At 51.4% G+C, this 19,572-nt stretch overlaps 1 protein-coding gene across 1 annotated transcript in view; it reads left to right on the top strand.

The window, feature by feature from the left end:
* Positions 1-17,448, top strand: part of LOC128725804 (homeotic protein distal-less) — a 40,513-nt gene extending 23,065 nt beyond the window's left edge. The window contains exons 5-8 of the mRNA XM_053819573.1: positions 16,185-16,329; positions 16,621-16,719; positions 16,821-17,004; positions 17,140-17,448. Coding sequence (XP_053675548.1) covers positions 16,185-16,329; positions 16,621-16,719; positions 16,821-17,004; positions 17,140-17,158 — 447 coding nt within the window. The 3' untranslated portion in view covers positions 17,159-17,448. The remainder of the gene's footprint in view (positions 1-16,184; positions 16,330-16,620; positions 16,720-16,820; positions 17,005-17,139) is intronic.
* Positions 17,449-19,572: the final 2,124 nt, after the last annotated feature.

The following is a 19,572-nucleotide window of genomic DNA, read 5'->3' as shown; positions in this document are numbered from 1 at the left end:
GTATGGTTTTATTGCTGCATTTTATCTCTCCGTGCGGGGTTTTGCTTTAATTGGCTTGAAGGTGTACACGCCGGTGTGGCATTGGGAAGCCCGATTAGGACGGAAAGCGCATTAAATGCGCGGGATGAAGATACGGTCGGTAACACATTTTCAGCTAAAGCACATTAGACACCCACCGGACGGATGCATATTTGGTCGTTCGAAAAGTCTCGCGTCCGGCGCGCGGGAAAACATCTTCTATCGGAACGTAACAATGGCTTAGGTTCAGGTTCCTTCCCGAGGCGTTTCCGTTCGTCAGTGGTTTTACGCATCGGGGTTTTGGAGCGCATCTAGAAGAAACCCTCCACGATAGGGCGCGAATTACAATAGCGCACCACGCCACGGTCGCCTTCGGAACTGACCCAGAACGACCGATTGTCATATTTTTAGACCTCGGCACCGGACCTGACGAGGAGGACAATTGGGCGTTAGTTTGGTGCCTATATTTTTGTTTCTTCTTTTGCCTTCCTGTTTCGATTTGGGCTGTCTCCTTGGCTGGCGAACAACAATGTTCGTTTGGATGAACAAAAAAAAACCTAATAATTTCGACCTGTTTTTTATCATTCTTTCCTCCCGGCCGGCGGTTGATAGTAATAAACGCGACAAAAGAAGCGAAGAAGAGATGAAAAAAAAACGAACTTCGAAACGCGCCCACCGAAACACCTGAATCCTATCCAAATGTCATTTTAATGTGCGCTCTTCGAATGTCACATTCATCAAGGTAGGCCGTGGGGGTAGTAACCTCACTTGACAACAGGAAACGCCGGGTCGGAGGCGCTCGGAAAAGCGTGCAAGTGTGAAAAATGTCCCCCTGCTGGCAGACAGGCGCAGAGAAAAGTGGTTAATAATTATCGTGCGACGTAGCGAAACCGGGACCGGGCCGTGATTCGGTCGTGAAGGGAGAGAATGGGAGGGTTCGAACGGAAAAACCCTCGCGAAGGCCGGGGCTGGAAAAACAAAAATTTTCTGTCAAACATAAACAGCGATCATATTTATTCGCTCGCTAGTTTTGAATAATGGTGCCACAAATTGTCGTACCATTTTTTAAGCCCTTCGCTCCATCACCAGCCCTCCGTTGCTCTTCCGGGACCTGTCACACCATCCCGCTAGCACACACACACACATACACACCCAAGAACAGCTTGCGATGATTTCGATTTCGGTGGCTGTGGTGGATTTTGGAAAAACCTCGCCGTACAACTCACGTCACTATTGTGGTTGTTTGCTTTGTGACTGCTTTCTGCTGCTCCGGGCATTGTGTGCACCGACCGATTGTTTCGTTATCATCTTCGACGAGGTGAGCTTTTATGTTTTTGTTACGTGGTTTTTATGTTTTGCCTCCGCCAGTGTCGACGATGATGTAGCGAGTTTTTCACCGCCAGCGAGAACCACCGAATTGTGTTTTCCCTTCGTCGGCGCAAGAACACATTCTCATTGTTGTCACCCGAGGGGTGCACTGTATGGAGGCGTTTTTCCAAGCTCCCTGACTCTTATTTTCTCTCCCCCCCCCTCCATGCTCGACCCTCCACCCCATCGATGACCACGGCTCAGGCAGGGGGTGCTTGTGAATCTAAGCGACACTTTTCGCCGGCCTACGGAACAATGCTCGTTTGTTAGTGCGGATGTGTGTTCGCTTTTCCCGCCGCATGTTTCAGACCTCTCTCGCAGCGTACCCACCCACCCACCCAGCCATTGACCATTGTTCCGTGTTGTTTTGTGCCGTTTGACTCCGAGGGAAAGGTTTTTTTTGGTGGCTGTTCTACCCTTTCCGACCCTTGGACTACGCGTTTAGTGGGAAAATTGGTCCCCCAAGGGTCCAGAGTCCCCCATACCATCGATTCTATTGGCTTTACTTCGGAACTACCTCGGCAGGACGACGTGTCCTGTCACGGTGCGCGAGGGATGATCAATAATTTATCACCCACCAAAGTACGTTTGTTCCTGGTGTGAGGAAAATGACACTCACGTGCCGTTCGAGAAGCAAGCGGATACCATTTTTTCGGCCATCAATTAAGAATTGACAGGATATGAAAGAGGGCGTCTAAGTAGCCTAGACCTGATAGGTCACTCGGTAGTCTTACCGGTGTCGGTTGGCAGCACCTATTTTTCCCCGTTTCGAGCCATGTTTAATGTTGCATTAGTCGTTTTATTCCAATTGAATGGAAATCGAGCCTTGGGGAAAGCAGTAGGTCGCACCTCGCGGACCTCACAGACGTGTTGTAACGCACCCCGGACAGGATGCCGGCAGGATCTGAGGTCCATTAGGGCCACTCGGGCGCCCGGGTGTAATGAGCTTGTAAACATCTTATCGATACACGGCCGAAGCGGTGCAGCGTGGTGATAATTGTGGCCGAAGCGCATGTGCACCGACGATACAATTGTCATTACATTGTTCCTCGTGGTCGGGGTGGGTCACATTTTGCGAAACCAGGCGGTCGCGAATGGGACAGGAAAACGAACTTACCAGCTCAAAGACATTCGCGAGAGCCTTCACGACGGGAGCCCGTTCATTCCATTCTTTCCGGTAGCAGTAAAATTCCATTCACAAACGCAACAATTCGCGCGCGAGTCGAAGGGTCGAGGTCCATTCCTGCGCGATCGCCCGCCGATCGGCCGGGCGCTTTGACGGAAGCCTCCCGGGAGCAGGCCGCCCTTTTGGCTCCACCGGATGATTGGGAAATGAAATTGTTCTACACGCGAGGGCAACAAAAGCGAACAGCGGAGGGGTAGAAATAAAACACAAACAAAAAACAGAGTGGCGAAGGGAAAGGACAAAAATAGGCCCCGAAGTGCTTGGAACCAAACCAGAGAAGAGGATCGAACGAAATGCCTCACCCGTGGTCCTTTACGAGCGCGCCTGGGAAACGGATCGCGCAGCTCGAGGCTTTGCGGCTTGGCTTTTTTATATGGCATCGGTGAAATTCCGCCAGGACATACTTCGGCAAACGGGCAAAGGCCGATCGGTGTCCACCTTGGGGCCGTGGGGATGGAAAAATTGCACACAACTCCACGTCAACGGCCGGTGGACGACAATAAAACTCGTCCCCAAAACTATGCGCCGGTGTGCGGGTTTTTTTTTCGTGTTCTTTCGACCGCTTTTCGAACCCGCGAAAGTGATAGCCACGTTCGCGGATTGGGACAGAATGGGAGGACAAGGAAAAAAAAAGAAATGAGTGCACGCTGCGATCGAAAGGATCCCAGCGCATCCTCAGGGTTTTCGAACGGCAGCTTTGACGGACGGAGTGGCATCCCGGGAGGATGATCGAGCACACGGGTGTGCTGGATTTGTGGCCGGACGTGGAGAGCTTTTCGGGTGAAGATCAAAGCCTGGTTGGGCGGACGTGCCGAAGGATCGATGGAGTTGTGTGTGGCGGGTTGGGATTTCATTGCAATTTTCACACCGGCACCGGCACTGTTCGCTTGTGACCGTACCGAATTGGACGATCGAACGCGCGATCATCACCCGGGAGTTCCGCAGAGGTGTTGCAGAGGTTTACGTTTGCAGATGTAACTCTTATTGCACAAAAGTGAAGTTATTACAGCATTTCAATCTGCATTTATGATGCACATTGGCCACGTTAAATAATCATTGCGCCATTTCATCCCATCGTCACTCTCAATGTATTTTAATAAACGAAAGTATTTTCATTGGCTGCACGATAACTAGGTCAATTCGTCTCAAGATATTTGGCTAGTTCTACTGGCAAAGAGGCCGCTTAATATCGTAAGCAACCGTTGGCAACAATAGCTCATGCGTTGCAAACTCCGTACGCCGGCTGTTTGAGAGATTTATCAATCTCCGACAGTCGACGCATACACACTTTGCCCTTTTGCTCTGGTTCCCCATTGTTGGTATGCGACTGCTCGAGTCGTAGATCGCTCACACAAAGACCAGCTCGACGATCGACGGCAACTGCATGCACTGCAGCGCTGGTTGTAATGCGCCGTGCATTAGATGCATCAGGTGCCGTCCGGTTCGCATCCGGGTGTTCGAGCAAGCGACCCGACAGCAGCAGCAGCAGCAACACAAGCGCCAATTGTTGTGTACTTCCTCAATCTAGACGGTGTCGGATAGTACACGGGCCTTTCGTGTGTACACGCGCCGACTCGCGCCGATTTTCGCGCAGATGGTCGCGCCGTTGTAAGGTGCACACGCGGATTGACCTTCACCTTCGGCATCTTTGTTCGACTCCTCTACGTCACGGCATCGACAGGTCTGTGAGTCGGTGAGACCTACCCTGACAGAGACCGATCGAGTGATCTGCAGCGCACGAAACGAGCCTCTTCCTAAGCGCGTAAAACTTAATTGCTATAAATTATCTCGATTCCCCGGCGTTAGGGTCAGCCCGGACGGACCCACGTGAAGGAAAGTCTGTGCGCAATGTTTGTCGCCATGGTGCGCTTCTTTCTCTTTCGCGTGGTCCTCGGAACGGCATGGTCGTTAACGTTTCGCAACGCACACACACACGCTGGCTCGAGCCGGTTGGAGAGGATTCATTCATTAATTTCCGGCGTTAAGATGCTTATCAGCGGCAATCACCATTCTAATGAGCCCTGTTGAGTGGACCTCTTGTGGAGTGGAGAGAAAAAACCGACACGCACACACACAGAGACGATCGCCCGACGGGCGCGGGAAAGTGAAAAGGCTCCCCTAGCTTTTCCAGGTGTGGAAAACGGCTCTTGAACGCTCGTAAACGTTTGAGCCGTACATCTGCTCCCGAGATTCCCAGATTCGGTGTGCTGGTGCGTCGGTGTCGAGCCGTCAACGCTGGCCGTGCTAAGTGAAAGCAATTACCACTGTCAGCCGAGGCATTATTGGCCTTAATCGGGTTAGGGTTTCGCTCATAAATGTGAGAAAACCCGCAGCGTTTGCGCCATAATGAACACCCGGCTCCGGAGGAGGTGGCTCGTTGGAAGCGATCATTTGCGTAATTGACTGCTTAATGTGGGGTTCGGTGCGTCAAAAAGAAGTTTTCCGTTCCCGCAACGAGAGCGATCTGTCGGTCTGCCGTCAACGGGAAGCATTATCGGGAGCGATCGCTATTTAGACGGGCGCTAAATCGGGCACGCGGCGCCGTTTGTTGAAAACGAGATGAACCTCCTATCGGGATCGAGTCCTTCCGCGGGACGAGCGATATCGATTCACTCGTTCACCGCCAGCTCCGAGCGGTAATTAAAATGCAAAACAAGCGATCGAGAGGGGGGTTTTAAAAAAAAATCGATCCCCCACGGTGGTCTTGGTGTGGCGGCGAAAACAACTTTCCAAAAACATTAGACCAACATGTCAGGTCGCGAGTGGCATGCCTCGATCGATCGCTTGAAGCGTCACGGTATCTCACCTTGCTGGCTGGCTTTTTTACCCTACAAGGCCACACATACACACACACACAGACGATCGCCGGACCAGACCAAAGGCGCATGGAAAACTCCCATGGAAACCGGCGCTCGCGCTCAAAGTCAAGTGAACGTGTGGCCAGTCCGGGCAGGAAAGCATGCCTATGGAAATGGTGAGTCGCGGGATGGGAGGAGAGCGAGCAAAAAAAAAAAATCTACAATTATCATTCAATCACTCATCAATATTAATCGGATGCAGGAAATTTGCAGCCGGGGCTCGAACTGGTTTCGAGCGCTCGCGCACCTTCTTGCGATGTCAACTAAGACGCATTCCGTTCGTCGGTCGGCTTCCGTTCCGATGGCTAACCTTTGGTGGGAAAGGGCAGGGAGTTGATCATTGGCTCGGGCGGCAGTGACGTCATCGGAGGCAATGCACACACAAAAAAAAAACAATAATGTTCGTTCACGCGCGATCCGACACAAACGCGGTCCGTTTATCCCGCTGGTGCGCGATGTGGGAAACGAGATTGTTTCATTTCCCGGTATGCAACAATGATGCCTATCGGGTAGCGCGCGATCGACCGAGTGGGTGGTTGAGTGGTGGAAAAACATCCCCCTCGTGCAGGGGGTTGCTATTTACCTTTTTTTTTGTGTGTGCAATTCCGAGAAACCCATCGGCAAAGCGGGTGGTTTTCAGTGCGGCTTAATGACGGCATCCAACATCGCGCGGCTTCGGATCGTGATCTTTACGACCCTTCTCTCTCTCTCCCACCCCCATTGATCGATACCACCCCCTCTCCTCCCCTCCTCCCATCGAGCAGGAGACATACGCTGACAAGAACGCGTTCCGTTACGCACCGGGCGAATAATTAATGCTCATGTCCCGCGTGAAAATGAAGTGATCGGTCGCAGGCCGGAAGTCACCATGTCCAGTGGACTGGATGCAGTTGCAGGTGCAGGCTTCCATTGGCAGGTTGCTCGCTTGCTCGAAAATCGAACGCCACCCGCAAGGTGCGCTTTTTCTCCTTTTTTTGCTATTTTTCCATCCCTCTCCGTTGCCCTTATCGCTGCCGTTCGCGATCGTGCCCGGGTTGATCTTGAAACGGGCCGACCGGTCGTTTGAACCGACCGGTGATTGAAGCCCTCGGCGAACGCACGCGCGCGCGCGTGAATGATTGATTCCTTTCATAACTCTAGCGCGACGAACGCGCGTCACCCTGTGGGGGGTTGCGCAAAAAATCGCCACCACCGCCGTTGTTTCTAATATATGGCTACGGCAACACGATTCGATAGTTGCACGAGTCAAGGTTTTTGATGTGCTTTTTTTTTTCTTCGCCTAGGAAAACCCAACACACAGCTTCTAATCGCAATCGCAAACCCCACTCGCACACGTGTGTGTGTGTGTGTGTGTGTGTGTGTTTGGTGTGGCGCACATGGGCCGCGAGCAAGAGAAGGAAAAAATCGCGTTTCTTCTGCCAACGTGTCCTACCCATGGTATTTGCATTCCCCATCAATGGTTGGTGCAATAAACCACCCCTTTGAGCTTGCTTTTTTATGTAACTTTTGTCAATTTTATTACCAACGCTGTCAATAGGGCTTGCGCTTTGTTTTCGGGCTTTCAGAGCTCGAGCGGTGGTTTCTCGAATTCAATTTTCGAACCACGGTTATGGTGAGGGAAATAAAATTCCCCCATTATTGTTCACCCCAAATGGCCCCGAGATGGGCCTAGGGTGGTACGCGCACGTTCCGGTTGTGTCATCAGATGCCTCTCGAATGTGGTGAAGATGGGCGGAAAAAAATACGAAACCAACAAATAATGTTACATCGATCATAAAACATGATCGTTTCCTGAGCGTAAGAGCTTTGAAGAAATGCATTTACATCACACATTGCAGCGGAGAATGTGCAAATTTAAGCCAACGGACGATCTCAAGGGCCTAAGATTATTTTTTAACACCTATGAATGGCTGCAATGAAGATGGTGGATTGGTTTTTTATGAGCTGTTCATTTTTGTTCGTACATTTTTTCGAGCGTCCACCTGCGCCTTAATAATGTTGTAATCGTCCCATCGATAAAGTTGTTCCGCATACTGATAACGAGCGTTGACCACCCTCCCGGACGTGTTCGTGATCGCTGTGCTAAATGAGACGCCGGAGCTAATGAGGCGAAATGTTGCTGAAGTTACTTTAAAAAAAAACCCACATCCAACCATAAGGAAAAACCCTTCCACTAGGGACGCATTCCTGCAGCAGCTGTGAGTGGCATTCTCGAGGTGGGTTGACAAAGGACACCCGAATTGGGGCCAATTAAACGTCGGTCAATAAAACGCGACTCACCAGAAGCTCGCCCTTTTTCGAACCCACCGTTGATTCCGGGTTTTCCGCCGCACCATTGCAGTTGTACCCATCATTCCCACGTCGTTTCAATTTATTAAAATAATTAAATAATTGAAATCGGTATCGGTTTTTGTGCGCTCGTGTTACTGCAAATAAAATGGGGTAAAACAACGCACAAAAACCACATCTCTCGATCGACGTCAACGTGCAAGCTCACCGACGGTAGAAGCACATTCGCTTCTTCGAAAAGAAAAGCGATCTCGATTCGCGTTCCCTTTATTCCACCGGTGCACACGATCGGTGCATATAATGAATGCATATTTTCCGCTTGACAGTCCTAGCGTGACGCGGCTTCTTCACCGTTCCATATCGCCTGTCACCGGCCCGATGACACTCGATCGAGCCATTTGCATGAATTGCGCTCAGGTCGATCGCGCAGGAAGCCTTCAAGAAGGGCCGTTTTGGCTCTTCTTTGAATAAATTCCCAGCTCTTTGCAGCCGATGAGACGATGCGCTTCGTTGGGTGGATCGGTTGATGGTTTTTCGAAGCTCAACCGCGCCAAGGGCCGTAAAGGAGACTCACAAGTGTATTCGGTTGGACAGTTTTCCCGCATCGGTACGAGTACGGGTTTTTTTTCCTACCCAACCAACGACCCAAGAGACACCGTGTTAAAGGTTAGCTGTGGCCACGAGACACCTAATCGAGTGGGACACCTTGGCGTCATGTCGCCCAGCGTGCCGCGAGCCGTACCGGATTGCTGTTGCGTTTTTCCACCCAAGCTCGCCGTGAATCGTATCGAAAAAAAAAGAACGAAACATGAAGGGTTGGATGAAAAAAATCCGCACAATCGCGCGCGCGACTCGAGATGAAAAGCTCGTTTCCATCGTCAGATTGGAACCTAGCCCCAACCGAGGGCCGGTACTCGTGGCTTGCATGATGCAAACAGGAAGAAGAGAGCGAAGAGACATGGAAGAAAAAGAAGAGAGAAGAAGCAACGAGAGAAAAAAAAAAACACCGCCCCTCATTTGTATTCCGCGTCAGCATCAGTCAATTTTTATATGCGCCCATGGAACCAGTGCCATGTGTGAGTGTGTGTGTGTGTGTTTGGATTTTTTTCTCCCCTTGCTTCGCACCCCATCACCCTCCCCCTGCCCTCCCTCCTCCGGACCAACTGTTCTCACCGGTGGTTCCACAGCTTCCCCTTCCGAGAACGGCGAAGATCCCGACCTGAGTCCTAGGGACAGGCAAGACAAGGGTCTGGCGGGGACTGTTGCACCGTGTCGGTGCATTTGATGCACCAGAGCCGTCCGATGGCGACGAGTGACGAATGCGCCCGGGGAACCTGCACGTATGTCATTCGGTCGACGGTTCCGCAGATCACACGAACTGCATAACTCGTCGCTCGGACGACAGATGGTCGAAACTCGATCGCCGGCGACGACCGGTTAGAGGGCTACGATCGCGAAAAGTGCCGGCCCTTCCGGTACAGATCGATCCACCAAAAACCCGCTCTCGCAAGGGCTTGGTGGTGCTGCTACTATAAAAAGGGGAGAAAACAGAGTGATCGCAAAATCCGCCTCACTATCCGACGATCGAGTGATCGTGATCGCGATTAAATCGTTCCCCGGGCGGTCCCAAATCCAGCGCAACTCATGACAGGCAACCGTCACAAACCACGGGTTCAGATCCACCGATCGATCATTCGATCGTTCGCCACCGGTGTATGATTGAGCAACTGTTTTGACAGCCGCTCAAATCGATCGCAGACGATCGCAAAGCGGCAAGAACAAACAGCGACCCCTATCGGATGGTGTGATATTTTTATTAGACTGTCACACGACCGGTGTAAAGTTCTGTCACCCGTCGTCGTAGGGGTTCTGCTCCTTTCTTTCTCTCTCTCCGTCTCGCTCTTTTTCCCTCGTCCGGTGTCTTCTTTTCCACGTCCTTGTTGGGGTGATTCGCTTGAAACTCGAGCTTCGGGCTCGACGTTGCGCGGCGAGAGAAAGCCCACGGGAAGCACAATCAATAGCGAAAAATTTATCATGCGAATTGATACATTTTATTTATCCCCAGCCGCGGGTTTCGGTGTGTTTGCTTCGGTCCCTTTTCGAAGGGCTTCGGAAGCGAAGCGGCATGGAATGGAAGACGAAATGTGTCGCATCGGCTCGGTGAGCTGAAGCATCGGTCCATGTCCATGTCGGTTTTTCGCTGTCCATGATCAGGCCGCGGGGAAAACAATCGAGACATAAATCTAACCTTGTTTTTTTTTTTCTTTCATTCCTTTACTCCACCCAACCTCCCGCCCCATTTCCGAACCAAACGGTGGCAACTTCCCGCTCAGAGCCACCGTTTGCACCGTCAGCGTCGTTGGCGTGCGCGCGCGTACGCCTGTGGGATTCGATCGGGAAGACGACAACGACGGGGAGCTCTTTGCCAATTATGGTTGGCGGGTTATCTCGCTCGCTTTTATCGAAACCGACGAGCGATCGATCCTGGCGCGACGCATCGCGCTTTCCCTCGAGGGCTGACGAAGGGACGCGACGCGTTGGTTCACATTCCGGGCCCTGCTCTGGCCATTTGATTGTATAGCCCTTTTGGATGGGCAGATGCCCCGGTGGGGGAAGGGGAGGGGTGTGCAGTTTCTTAGGAAAACCGGTCTCTTCGGCGAGCCACCGAAACCGCCCTTCGAGAACCCCTCGCGAGTCTGTCACCCGGGCGGGATCGTTTGATTTATGGTTATGTCAGTTTTATTGATTTTAAATTGGTTAATGTTTTCATTCGATAACTGGCAAGAAAGCGTGTGTGTGTGTGTGTGGTGCCTGTTGAGTGACTTATCCGGATTTGGACGTCAGCGATGGATGACGACTTCGCGGTTGACCTTGCGTGAGGACGAATTTTTCAACAGAAAGGCTCACGGCCAAGCGAACACAAAGTCTACACGCGTCGGGGTTTGACTCACCAACCCAACCTAGAACTGGTGGCACTCCTCACCACCACCAGAAGGGCCATTAGCCATCCAACCCCTACGAGGGGGTGTGCGTTTGTCAGCGTTCCATCTTCCGTCATCACCTTTGCGATCCTCATCCCCTCGGAGCGTTCCTTCTACTCTTCTCCGTTAGTGGGACGATCGGCACAGACCCAAATCGGCAAAAAAAAACTGAAAAGAAAAGAAATAATGCATGTTTATATATGAAATAGGAAGGAAACCAACGCACACCGCGCACACTCGAGACGATATTCAGGCCGGGGCAAGCCTTCGCGCCCGGTCACGGTCCGGAGGGCAGCTAACGCGTAACCCTGAGGCCCCGGGAAGAAGAGAGGTGTGTGTGTGTGGGGTGGGGGGGGAGGGGTTTGAGGGAAAAAGGGTGAAGGGGACAGAGGGACAGGGCCGGTGTGTTTCGCCTTCGACACGCTACACCGCACACCGATATGTAAACTTCAATTTATAATTTATATTTTCCATCCTATCTTGCCGCCGTGGGAAGCCCTCGGTGTCTTCTCGAAGAGTGGAGGACGAAGGGTGTGCCCGAACGCCCATGAGGGGAGGGGATTGCTGCGTCAGATTTGTCCCGTGAAAGAAGCGAACAAGCGGAGGGTGGAAAATAAAAGAAGAAACAACCCCACATCAGATCCGATCGAGCGATCGAGGAGTTGAAGCCGTCGTTGAGTTGGGAAGAAGAGTTTCGCACCAACCGACACTCTTTCCGGATGAGTGCACACACACACACACACAGTGGTCCCGTTAGGCCATGGTGGAAAATCTTTATCCACCCCGATCGTTTGATGACCCGGTTTTTCCTCGAGGGCACACATCCTTACGACATGATTAGCGTCCGATCGTCTCAGGCATCTCGCAATATGGCTTTCAATTAAAGTGCCCTCCCTAACACTCGCATCTAATAAATCTCGGATCCGGCTGATCGTTAAAGACCACCCCGAACGGGCTTTAGCCTTGAGAAGCACCCCCACCGAGACCGTGTCCTGCGAGAGTGCGAGAAAATCACCACCCTGCATGGTGGGCAATAAAATCGTGTCCAACTGCTCCTTGAATTAATTACTCCGAGAGGCGAGAAACCGCTTCGCGTACTGCACCTTGCTGCATCACAACGTAAACGCTTTATTTACTCAGCCCGCAAATAGAGATAGGCTCGGGTGAGCGTTCCCGAAGGCTCCCGAAGCTAGTGCATACACACCGCTCATTAACGATCAGCCGTGAGCCATGAGCTCTTAATCGATCGATCCCTGCAGATTAAGGGGGCGCCCCATTCGCTTCGACGGGTAGCGAGCGATGGGAAAAAAAGGGGTGGCTTTTGGTGATCCGTTCCCGCACCGAGCGGACTACTGCATGTCGGGAGGGCGCAATTCGCATTATATGCGCATGACTCGGGCGTTTTTTGTTTTGTGGTTTGCATGCTCTCCATTTAAGGCGGTCCGTTTTCCGGCCCGATGGCGTAGGGCGGCGAGTAATAAAAATAAAATAAGGTGGTAATGGCACCCCATCAATTATTCAAAATTTTCTTTCGCGCTTCACTCCACTTGCGAAATGGTGAGGTGTTCGTGGAGGGGTCTGTCCCCAAGGGAAGTTGCGCATTTGCTTCTTCTCTTTCATTGCTCTTTTGGGACGTTTGTTGTGCCCTGCCTTGCTGTTGTCTCATCCTTTCGTTCCTTGTGCTGGAAGCTCGCTAGGCTCCTTCATGATCGTGTCGACTCCATCCGGCATCGGGATTCAACACACAACATGGCGCATGTCCTGGGGGCGAACACTTTGGTCAAGCCAAGCGGTCGGAATCCTCGGCATCGTCGAAATCGTCCCGAGAGCTCAGAAATGGAGGCTGGTCCGTGCCGTGGTTCCGAGAAGATGGCCCGCGGCTTGCACAGAAGCCAAACCGGAGGTATACTCACGCACACGAACACACGCGAACACACTATTCGACTACGAGTTTTCTTTCACCCTTACTGCTTCTTCGACTTTTTGATGCTTTCGAGCGGTTCGCCATCGAGCGGTGGGGCTGATTCGGGTGACTCGCATGTTCAGACTTCTGGTGGAGCTGTGGAGCCCTCGGGGTTGAGTTTCACCATCGGTGGGATTTCTCTGGGAGGAAGGGGAGCTGTTGTCTTCCCGGTGGGGGTGGGAGAAGACAAAGGGCCACCCTTTCATGGAACAAAACGGGCATCAGCATCAAAACCGTCGGTAAAACATTGATCAACATGTTGTTTCCCTTTGCACGATACCAGCGCCTCCGGTCGATCCCCTCGTTTTAGGGGTGTTCTACTACGGCCTGGAGCTGCATATTTTATGCACGCCGTTTCCCAGGAAAGAGAGAGAGAGAGAGCGAGAGAGCATGAGAGTGAAAGAGAGCGAAAAAGGTAGGGAAAACCCCTCACACAACTATGTAACACGATAAAAGCGGCCCCTTGCGCTTATCACACCAGCTTGGTGTAATTCTCCGCCTCCACCATGTCTATGTGTGTGCGTGTGTGTGTGTGTGTGTTTTTGTGCCGGAAAACCAACCCCTATTCCCGGGTGGGTCCCGATGCGCATGCTCACAACCCCCTTGCTGGCAGCAGCATAAAAAAGCCGCTCCAATTCAGGTGACATTTTCTTCTAGGCATGCTAGAACGCCCTTTCAAAACCTCCAAAAAGCATGATTGACATTGGGTGGGGTGGAAGGAGGATAAGGCTCACTCGTCTTGCTTCTCCTGTCCATCACCCCCCCCCCCCCCATCCCCTTTACCACCGGGGTGGGGTTACATTATCGGACGTCCTCGGCGCCAGCACACGGACAGTTTCGCGGTTCGTTTCGAGCAGACGCCACGTTTGCGTGTCCAACGCCCTCCAACGTCACTGTCGATTGTAATCTCTCTTCCCACTCCCCTCTCTCTCCCTCCCCCCCCCAGTCACCCTCGTATACCCCCCCCCCCCCACCAGTAAAGTCAAGTACAGGTCGGGTGAAACTTCTGAAACCGCTCCTCGGGTCTCAGTGAGGTTGGGGCTGCTTTCGAAATGATAAATTAGTGTGCCGTAGGACCGATGGAGGTGGCGTTTGCCCTCAAGGACGGATGAGACAGGGGGGAGAGAGAGAGGGTGAGGTAGGAGACCTGACTTGATGGACAGCCCCACGCTTTGCCCCGCAGCTGTGGGTTGAGCAAGCAACGTCTCGGACATTTTTGCACGGAAACGGTCCGAATGACACCACGAGCGAGTGCGTCCGTTTGGATTTTTCATACGACGCCGGCTAGTTTTCATTTTTAAGTCAACCAGTCTTCATTGTTTTGCTGGAAAAATCAGCTCCACTAGGTTCTTGGTGGAATTAGGCGTGCAGGCGTGCAAGCACCCACTCTCGGTCAGCGAATCACCGAGATTTTCGCTTTTCTCTCGCACCTAGCCGTGACGGTTTAATTGAATCGTCACATTGCATGCGTTTGTTGGGTTTGTTTTTCCGGCCGCCTTTTTTCTTCTTCTTTTCACCGCTCCATAATTTAATCCGTACCGGGCAAGGCGATACACACGCACTCACAAATGCGCCATCCCTACGCCCCTACAGAGGCATCTCGCGCGAACGCCAGCTCTCAAACCCACTTCCGAGACGAACGCTCGCGCAGGGCGGAAACATTTCATTAATCGCTGTTTATCAGTTTTAATTTTTATTTATGATTCCACCACACGCGGGCCCAGCGCAGGCCCGCATCTGTCCGCACCGGAATCCGTCCACTTGGCGGTGGAAAACTGTGTCAGCTGTCGTCGTCGTCGTCGTCGTCGTCGTCATCGTCGTCATTGCCGGCATCGTGGTCGTGGCATCGCTTCCACCGACGGTGACGCAGCACGCCTCACTAATAAGGGCCGGTTGCTGCGCTCAATTCCGAAATCTGAAGATCGTCTTTGATTTAGCGCCGAGCGTTTCAAGCACCCGAGCCGTTCGAACGAGCATCCTCCCTTGCGGCACGGGATGATCCGGTCAATTGATTTAAATAACTCCCATGGGAGATTCCGCCCTTTTCCTGGTCGCGCAAACCCGTGGGCCATATCATGTTGGCTAGCCGTCGGTACATCGGCCGGTTTGTGGCGTGCTCTAATCAGCTTTAATCAGCCCTGATTTACGGCACTGGGACTCGCGCGGGTGCGTCGACTTGGCCGGCGGCCCAATTCGGGAGCTCCCGTTCGAGCGCGATTGGCAGCTTGGGGCGTCATTTTTGCACCACCACCATGGACGATGGTGAACCTAACTGATCAATTGCTTCGTCTGCTCCAGTTTCCATGTGGGGGCTCGGAAGCTCGTCGAGGACCTGAGCGTGTGAGTGTCCTTGCGGGGTTGACATATTTTCGCCCGAAACTCGCCCGACGACGCCGTTCGCCACGGTAGCTCATTTAAATAATATTTCAATTAAAATGGAAAATTTATTCACCCATCGGGACCCCCGGGAACTCGAGCTGATAAGCTTTTGGTGTGCTCTTTCGATCTCTCGCTCTTTCATTTGCTGTCTCTTTTGCCGCTTCCGACGGAGCGATTTTATCGCACTGCACCCGGCGCTGCAGCTCGTTAAATGGGGCTTGGAGTAAAGCGAGCCGGGAAATGCTGCAAAAATGGAGATGAAAAATAGTTCCACCAGCACGAGGGTCCACGATCCATTTCAACACGCCCGGTGGGGCTCATTTTGATGGAAGAGATTCTAATGAGCCAGACACCATGACATGATATTGCGCCATCGCACAGTTGAGGTGTTCTTTTCTACGCGCGTGGCACCAAGTGACATGCAAATCGTTCTAAGCGGTGTATCGATGGATGAAATCTGCATTTGCCGATCTGGCTCATAATAATCAGCTGCATAATCGAGAGAAAGTGCAGCTTGCAGTCTGGTGGAATCTGGTTTTTGTTTTCTCACTGTGCTCTGTGTGCCGATGATGCGCGTAATATAATTCGAAAGTAATTTAAATTCAAATGAACGAATAATCGACATAACATCGCATCAATCATGTCCTCGCCATGGCGGGAGGAAGTGAGTCATAAATAACTCGCCTCGCCATCGCCTCATGCCGCGAACCCACCACGCCAATGGGGCGACCTTGTAACAATTAAAACAACATAATAATGATGGAAAACACGACCAAACTGTGGTGGTGGTGGAAATAAAATAAAACTAAGCAAACCAACGGCAGCCTCTCGAAACAATAAAGGTGGCTCGGGCTTGGCCGCTGCCATCGTAAATTTAATGAACGGGTTAGGGCCGCAAAAGGGCTTTAGAGTTGGTTTTCCGCGTGGTGCAGTTTTGCCGTCGTGCTACATGAGCCACGCGACATGATTCATGGGCTTCGGCGCAACATTGCTCTGCGACACGTGCGCATACAGCCGTGGTAACAATTTTAGCCGCACGGGTGTTAAGAAAAGGGTTCAATTTCTGTTTACTACACTTTGCTAACAGCGGCTTTGAAGCTCGATTTGTGGCACTCATCACTTTCCTTGTTCTTCACTTACAGGTTAAGATTTGGTTTCAAAATCGGCGATCCAAGTACAAGAAGATGATGAAGGCAGCCCAGGCGCCAGGCGTTGGAGGAGGACTTCCGCTGGGTGGACCCAACCAGGGTGGCCACAGTCCATCGCAGCATCAGAACATGCATCAAGGTAAGACCCTTCGGCCACTCGGTGTCTGCGAAGTAAAGTAGCAAATAATGATAGCCTTTTCCCGATGGGTCGATGAAACAATAATTGCCACTGGGCTCCCGCCATTCGACCAGATGCCGTCGTGGTCAGTTTGTAGCCTGTTTAAAATACGGATCTTTGACTTCGTGTCATGAGTCTCATTTTGTGGTTCGCGTCATCGAGCGCGCTTTCCAGCTGTACCACGCTGGAAAAAGGAAAAAGGCCCCCTCAAAGACCTCGTTTTAATCGTTACGCGCTTCTTTCTCATTCCAGGGCCCGGTGGAGGCTCAAGCAGTGGTTCGCCTTCGCATTTCCTACCTCCCGGCCACAGCCCGACACCCTCGAGTACGCCCGTCTCTGAGCTTTCACCTGGTAAGTAGCAGCATCTTCGCATCCTGCCGAGTGTCCCGCATCGACCCAAGGACACACCGAAGACTAATAGCGCTATTCGCTCTCTACCGGCCGCATTCCAGGTTTGAGCCCGCCCTCGCAAGCACCCTGGGAGCAGAAGCCACCACCACACTGGGCCGACCACAAGCCACCGCAGATGGCACCGCAAACCAATCACGCACCTCCGCAACCGACCCACGCACCGCAGATGGGTGGCTACGTACCTCAGTACTGGTATCAGCCGGAAACGAACCCGTCGCTGTTAACGTAAGTAGCGGCGAATTCGCCCTTTTTTTGCCTTCTTTTGTGGACCCCAGACGGGCTCCTTTCAACCAACAAATGTTCAATATTCACTACATATCGCTCTCTCTCTTTCTTTCCGGTGTTCTTTTTCTCCCACAGGGTGTGGCCAGCGGTTTAACAAAGCGAGAATGTAAATTATAATTTTAACCATCCCTAGTGCTTAAGACGGTAAGAAATAACTCTCGTAGATAAGCGCGTCAGCGTGGGTCGATCCCACGTCGTCGCACAAGCCCCCTTAGAAGAAATGCGAGCGAACGAGGACGAGTTGGAGGCGGTGAAAAATGGGAAACAGAAAACAAAAAATGAAAAAATTGCGCGCGCGACAGAGAGGGAGGCAATGAAAATACAAAGATGGCGCCGTACTCGGCACCTGCGGGCGCCTCCAGGGGAACCATCCTATTTTAATCTGGCACCACGTGATCTGTTCGTTTTATGACGTTAGAGAGTTAGAGAACTAGAGCGCCACGGTGCGTGTTGATAAGCGGTGAAGCAGAAGCGAAGGGTTTGTTCGCAGCTTTGCCCTTTGTTTGAGGTATGTTTTTTTTTAAACTGTTTTGTTTTCGTGTAGTAATATTTGTTTCTGGATGGGGTGCGGTTCCGCGAATGTGGTGACCAACCTCCCCGGCGAAGGGCAGCTGTGTGTTCCGAGGGCAGTTTGGTTTTAGTATTTTCCGTGAGCGGGTTATCAACCCACCAACTGGCTGGTGCGACAACTGCTCTGATCCCAGTGTGTAGTGAGAGGCGCGAGTCCTGCCTTCACGATAGTGAACCCCGGGGTCACGGGTTTTGTCTATCTTATATTTTCGGTACAACGGAATAGGCTCTGTGCAATATTTCTAAGCGTAAACGAAGCGTCGTGTAAATAGCTAGCACACGCGCGAGGAGTTCCGCCCCCGGAGTTACTTAAGCGCCCAATTCCTTCCCAATCCTAGTTGTCCCGCCGACGGGTCGAATTGCCGGAAAATGCAATGGGCGTTTCAATCGATCTGTTGCATCTAGACACTAACCGAGACCGGCTCGATCTGACAAACTAGAACCATACCAAAACAAGTACGACTGGGGCTCGGGTTGCCCGGATTACCTAGTGCGAACATAATCCTAAACCTAGCCCCACAGCACTCGGAGGGCGGCTGAGAAAATGAACGACAACAAAAGAAGCGAAAATGAAGCGGAAAACACACACACACACACAGGGTCACCAACAGACACAATCGCTCGCTGTAAGTATTTAAAAGTAGAGAAGAAGCTTTGCCAACCATGAATTTGCCCCAGAGCGAAATCGGAGTAGGCAGCGAACTCACGCACAACACAGACACTGACACACATACACACCCATACACAAACAGTGGTCGGAAAATGGCGAAACGTCAGCAGGCTCCCCGGGCTTCGTGGCAGTTGGCGTTTGGTGGAAGTTATTCGCCCTCATGGCATGGGGGTCAACCCTTATTCACGTTCTGCTGATACCGCCAGTGGGGGTGAGATGGCTCTGCTTCGCCGTCTGTCACGGCCTGGGGCGCTTTTGATGATTTTTTTGGTCACAAATTGACGTAAAACAAAGCGAAAAACAAATCCCCTCAACGGCACACAACACAATCACACGTACCCAGACACACATACACACACACACACACTAGCCGAAGCCGAGCTGCGCTACTCTGTTTATCCTTTTTTGTTGTTGGTTTGTTTGTGTAGTAAGCAAATTGTGTACATAGCAGAATTAACACCGCATGTCTCTAAGGTAAGGGCCGCTATACATACATACAACATATGCTATAAATAAAAGTAAAAGCAACAAAAACAATATTAATTAAACACATGAGCGGATAGGCGATAAGGGTGAGAAAAGAAGAAGAAAAATGAGCAGCAAAAAAAAGCAGCAGCGAATCGGCACCGGCGAAAGCGCGGCGTGGAACATGAAAGTATTTAATTGAAAATGGAACATTTTAAAACAGGCGAAAACAAATAAGCGCGAAACGTAAACGTAAAAAATCGATGGCGTACATTGTAAGGTAGTGATAGTAGCGCGTCGGGAGGGCGGTCATAGAGGAAGTAGAAGAGCAGGAGGAAAAAAAACACCGAAAGTTTAATTCGGTCAATTTAACAAAATCGCATCTCAACGCTGACAATTCAACGAGGAAGAGCAAAGGTTTAGTAAAACATTTAACAAAAAAAAACGTTAAAAGAAAGAGAACGAAACAAGAGTAGCACATTGGCACCAGTGGGGTTCGAAAAAGGAGACGCTAAACACACGCGGCGAGGAGTTCGGAAAAGCCCGGAAAACTCTAGAAAAACAGCTGAAAATTTGGCCCTAAAATTGCACGAGAAGTGCAAGATGAAGCGAACAACACAAAAACCACCCAAATTTTGTGAATGGATTGAAGAGAAAAAATTAGCAACGGAGCAAAAACCCAGCAGAGAGATGTAGCGCACAAACAAACACAGAAACATAAGGGGGAAAACAAACGTTTTAAATGCTGTGACCCCGTGAGCTAGAGCAGTCTAGTATCAACGGAAAAAATGAAACTAATACTA

Source organism: Anopheles nili, chromosome 3, assembly GCF_943737925.1.
Source record: "Anopheles nili chromosome 3, idAnoNiliSN_F5_01, whole genome shotgun sequence".
Classification (NCBI taxonomy): Eukaryota; Metazoa; Arthropoda; class Insecta; order Diptera; family Culicidae; genus Anopheles; species Anopheles nili.
The sequence above is the reverse complement of the archived record's forward strand: the minus strand, read 5'-3'. Positions and strand labels throughout refer to the sequence as shown.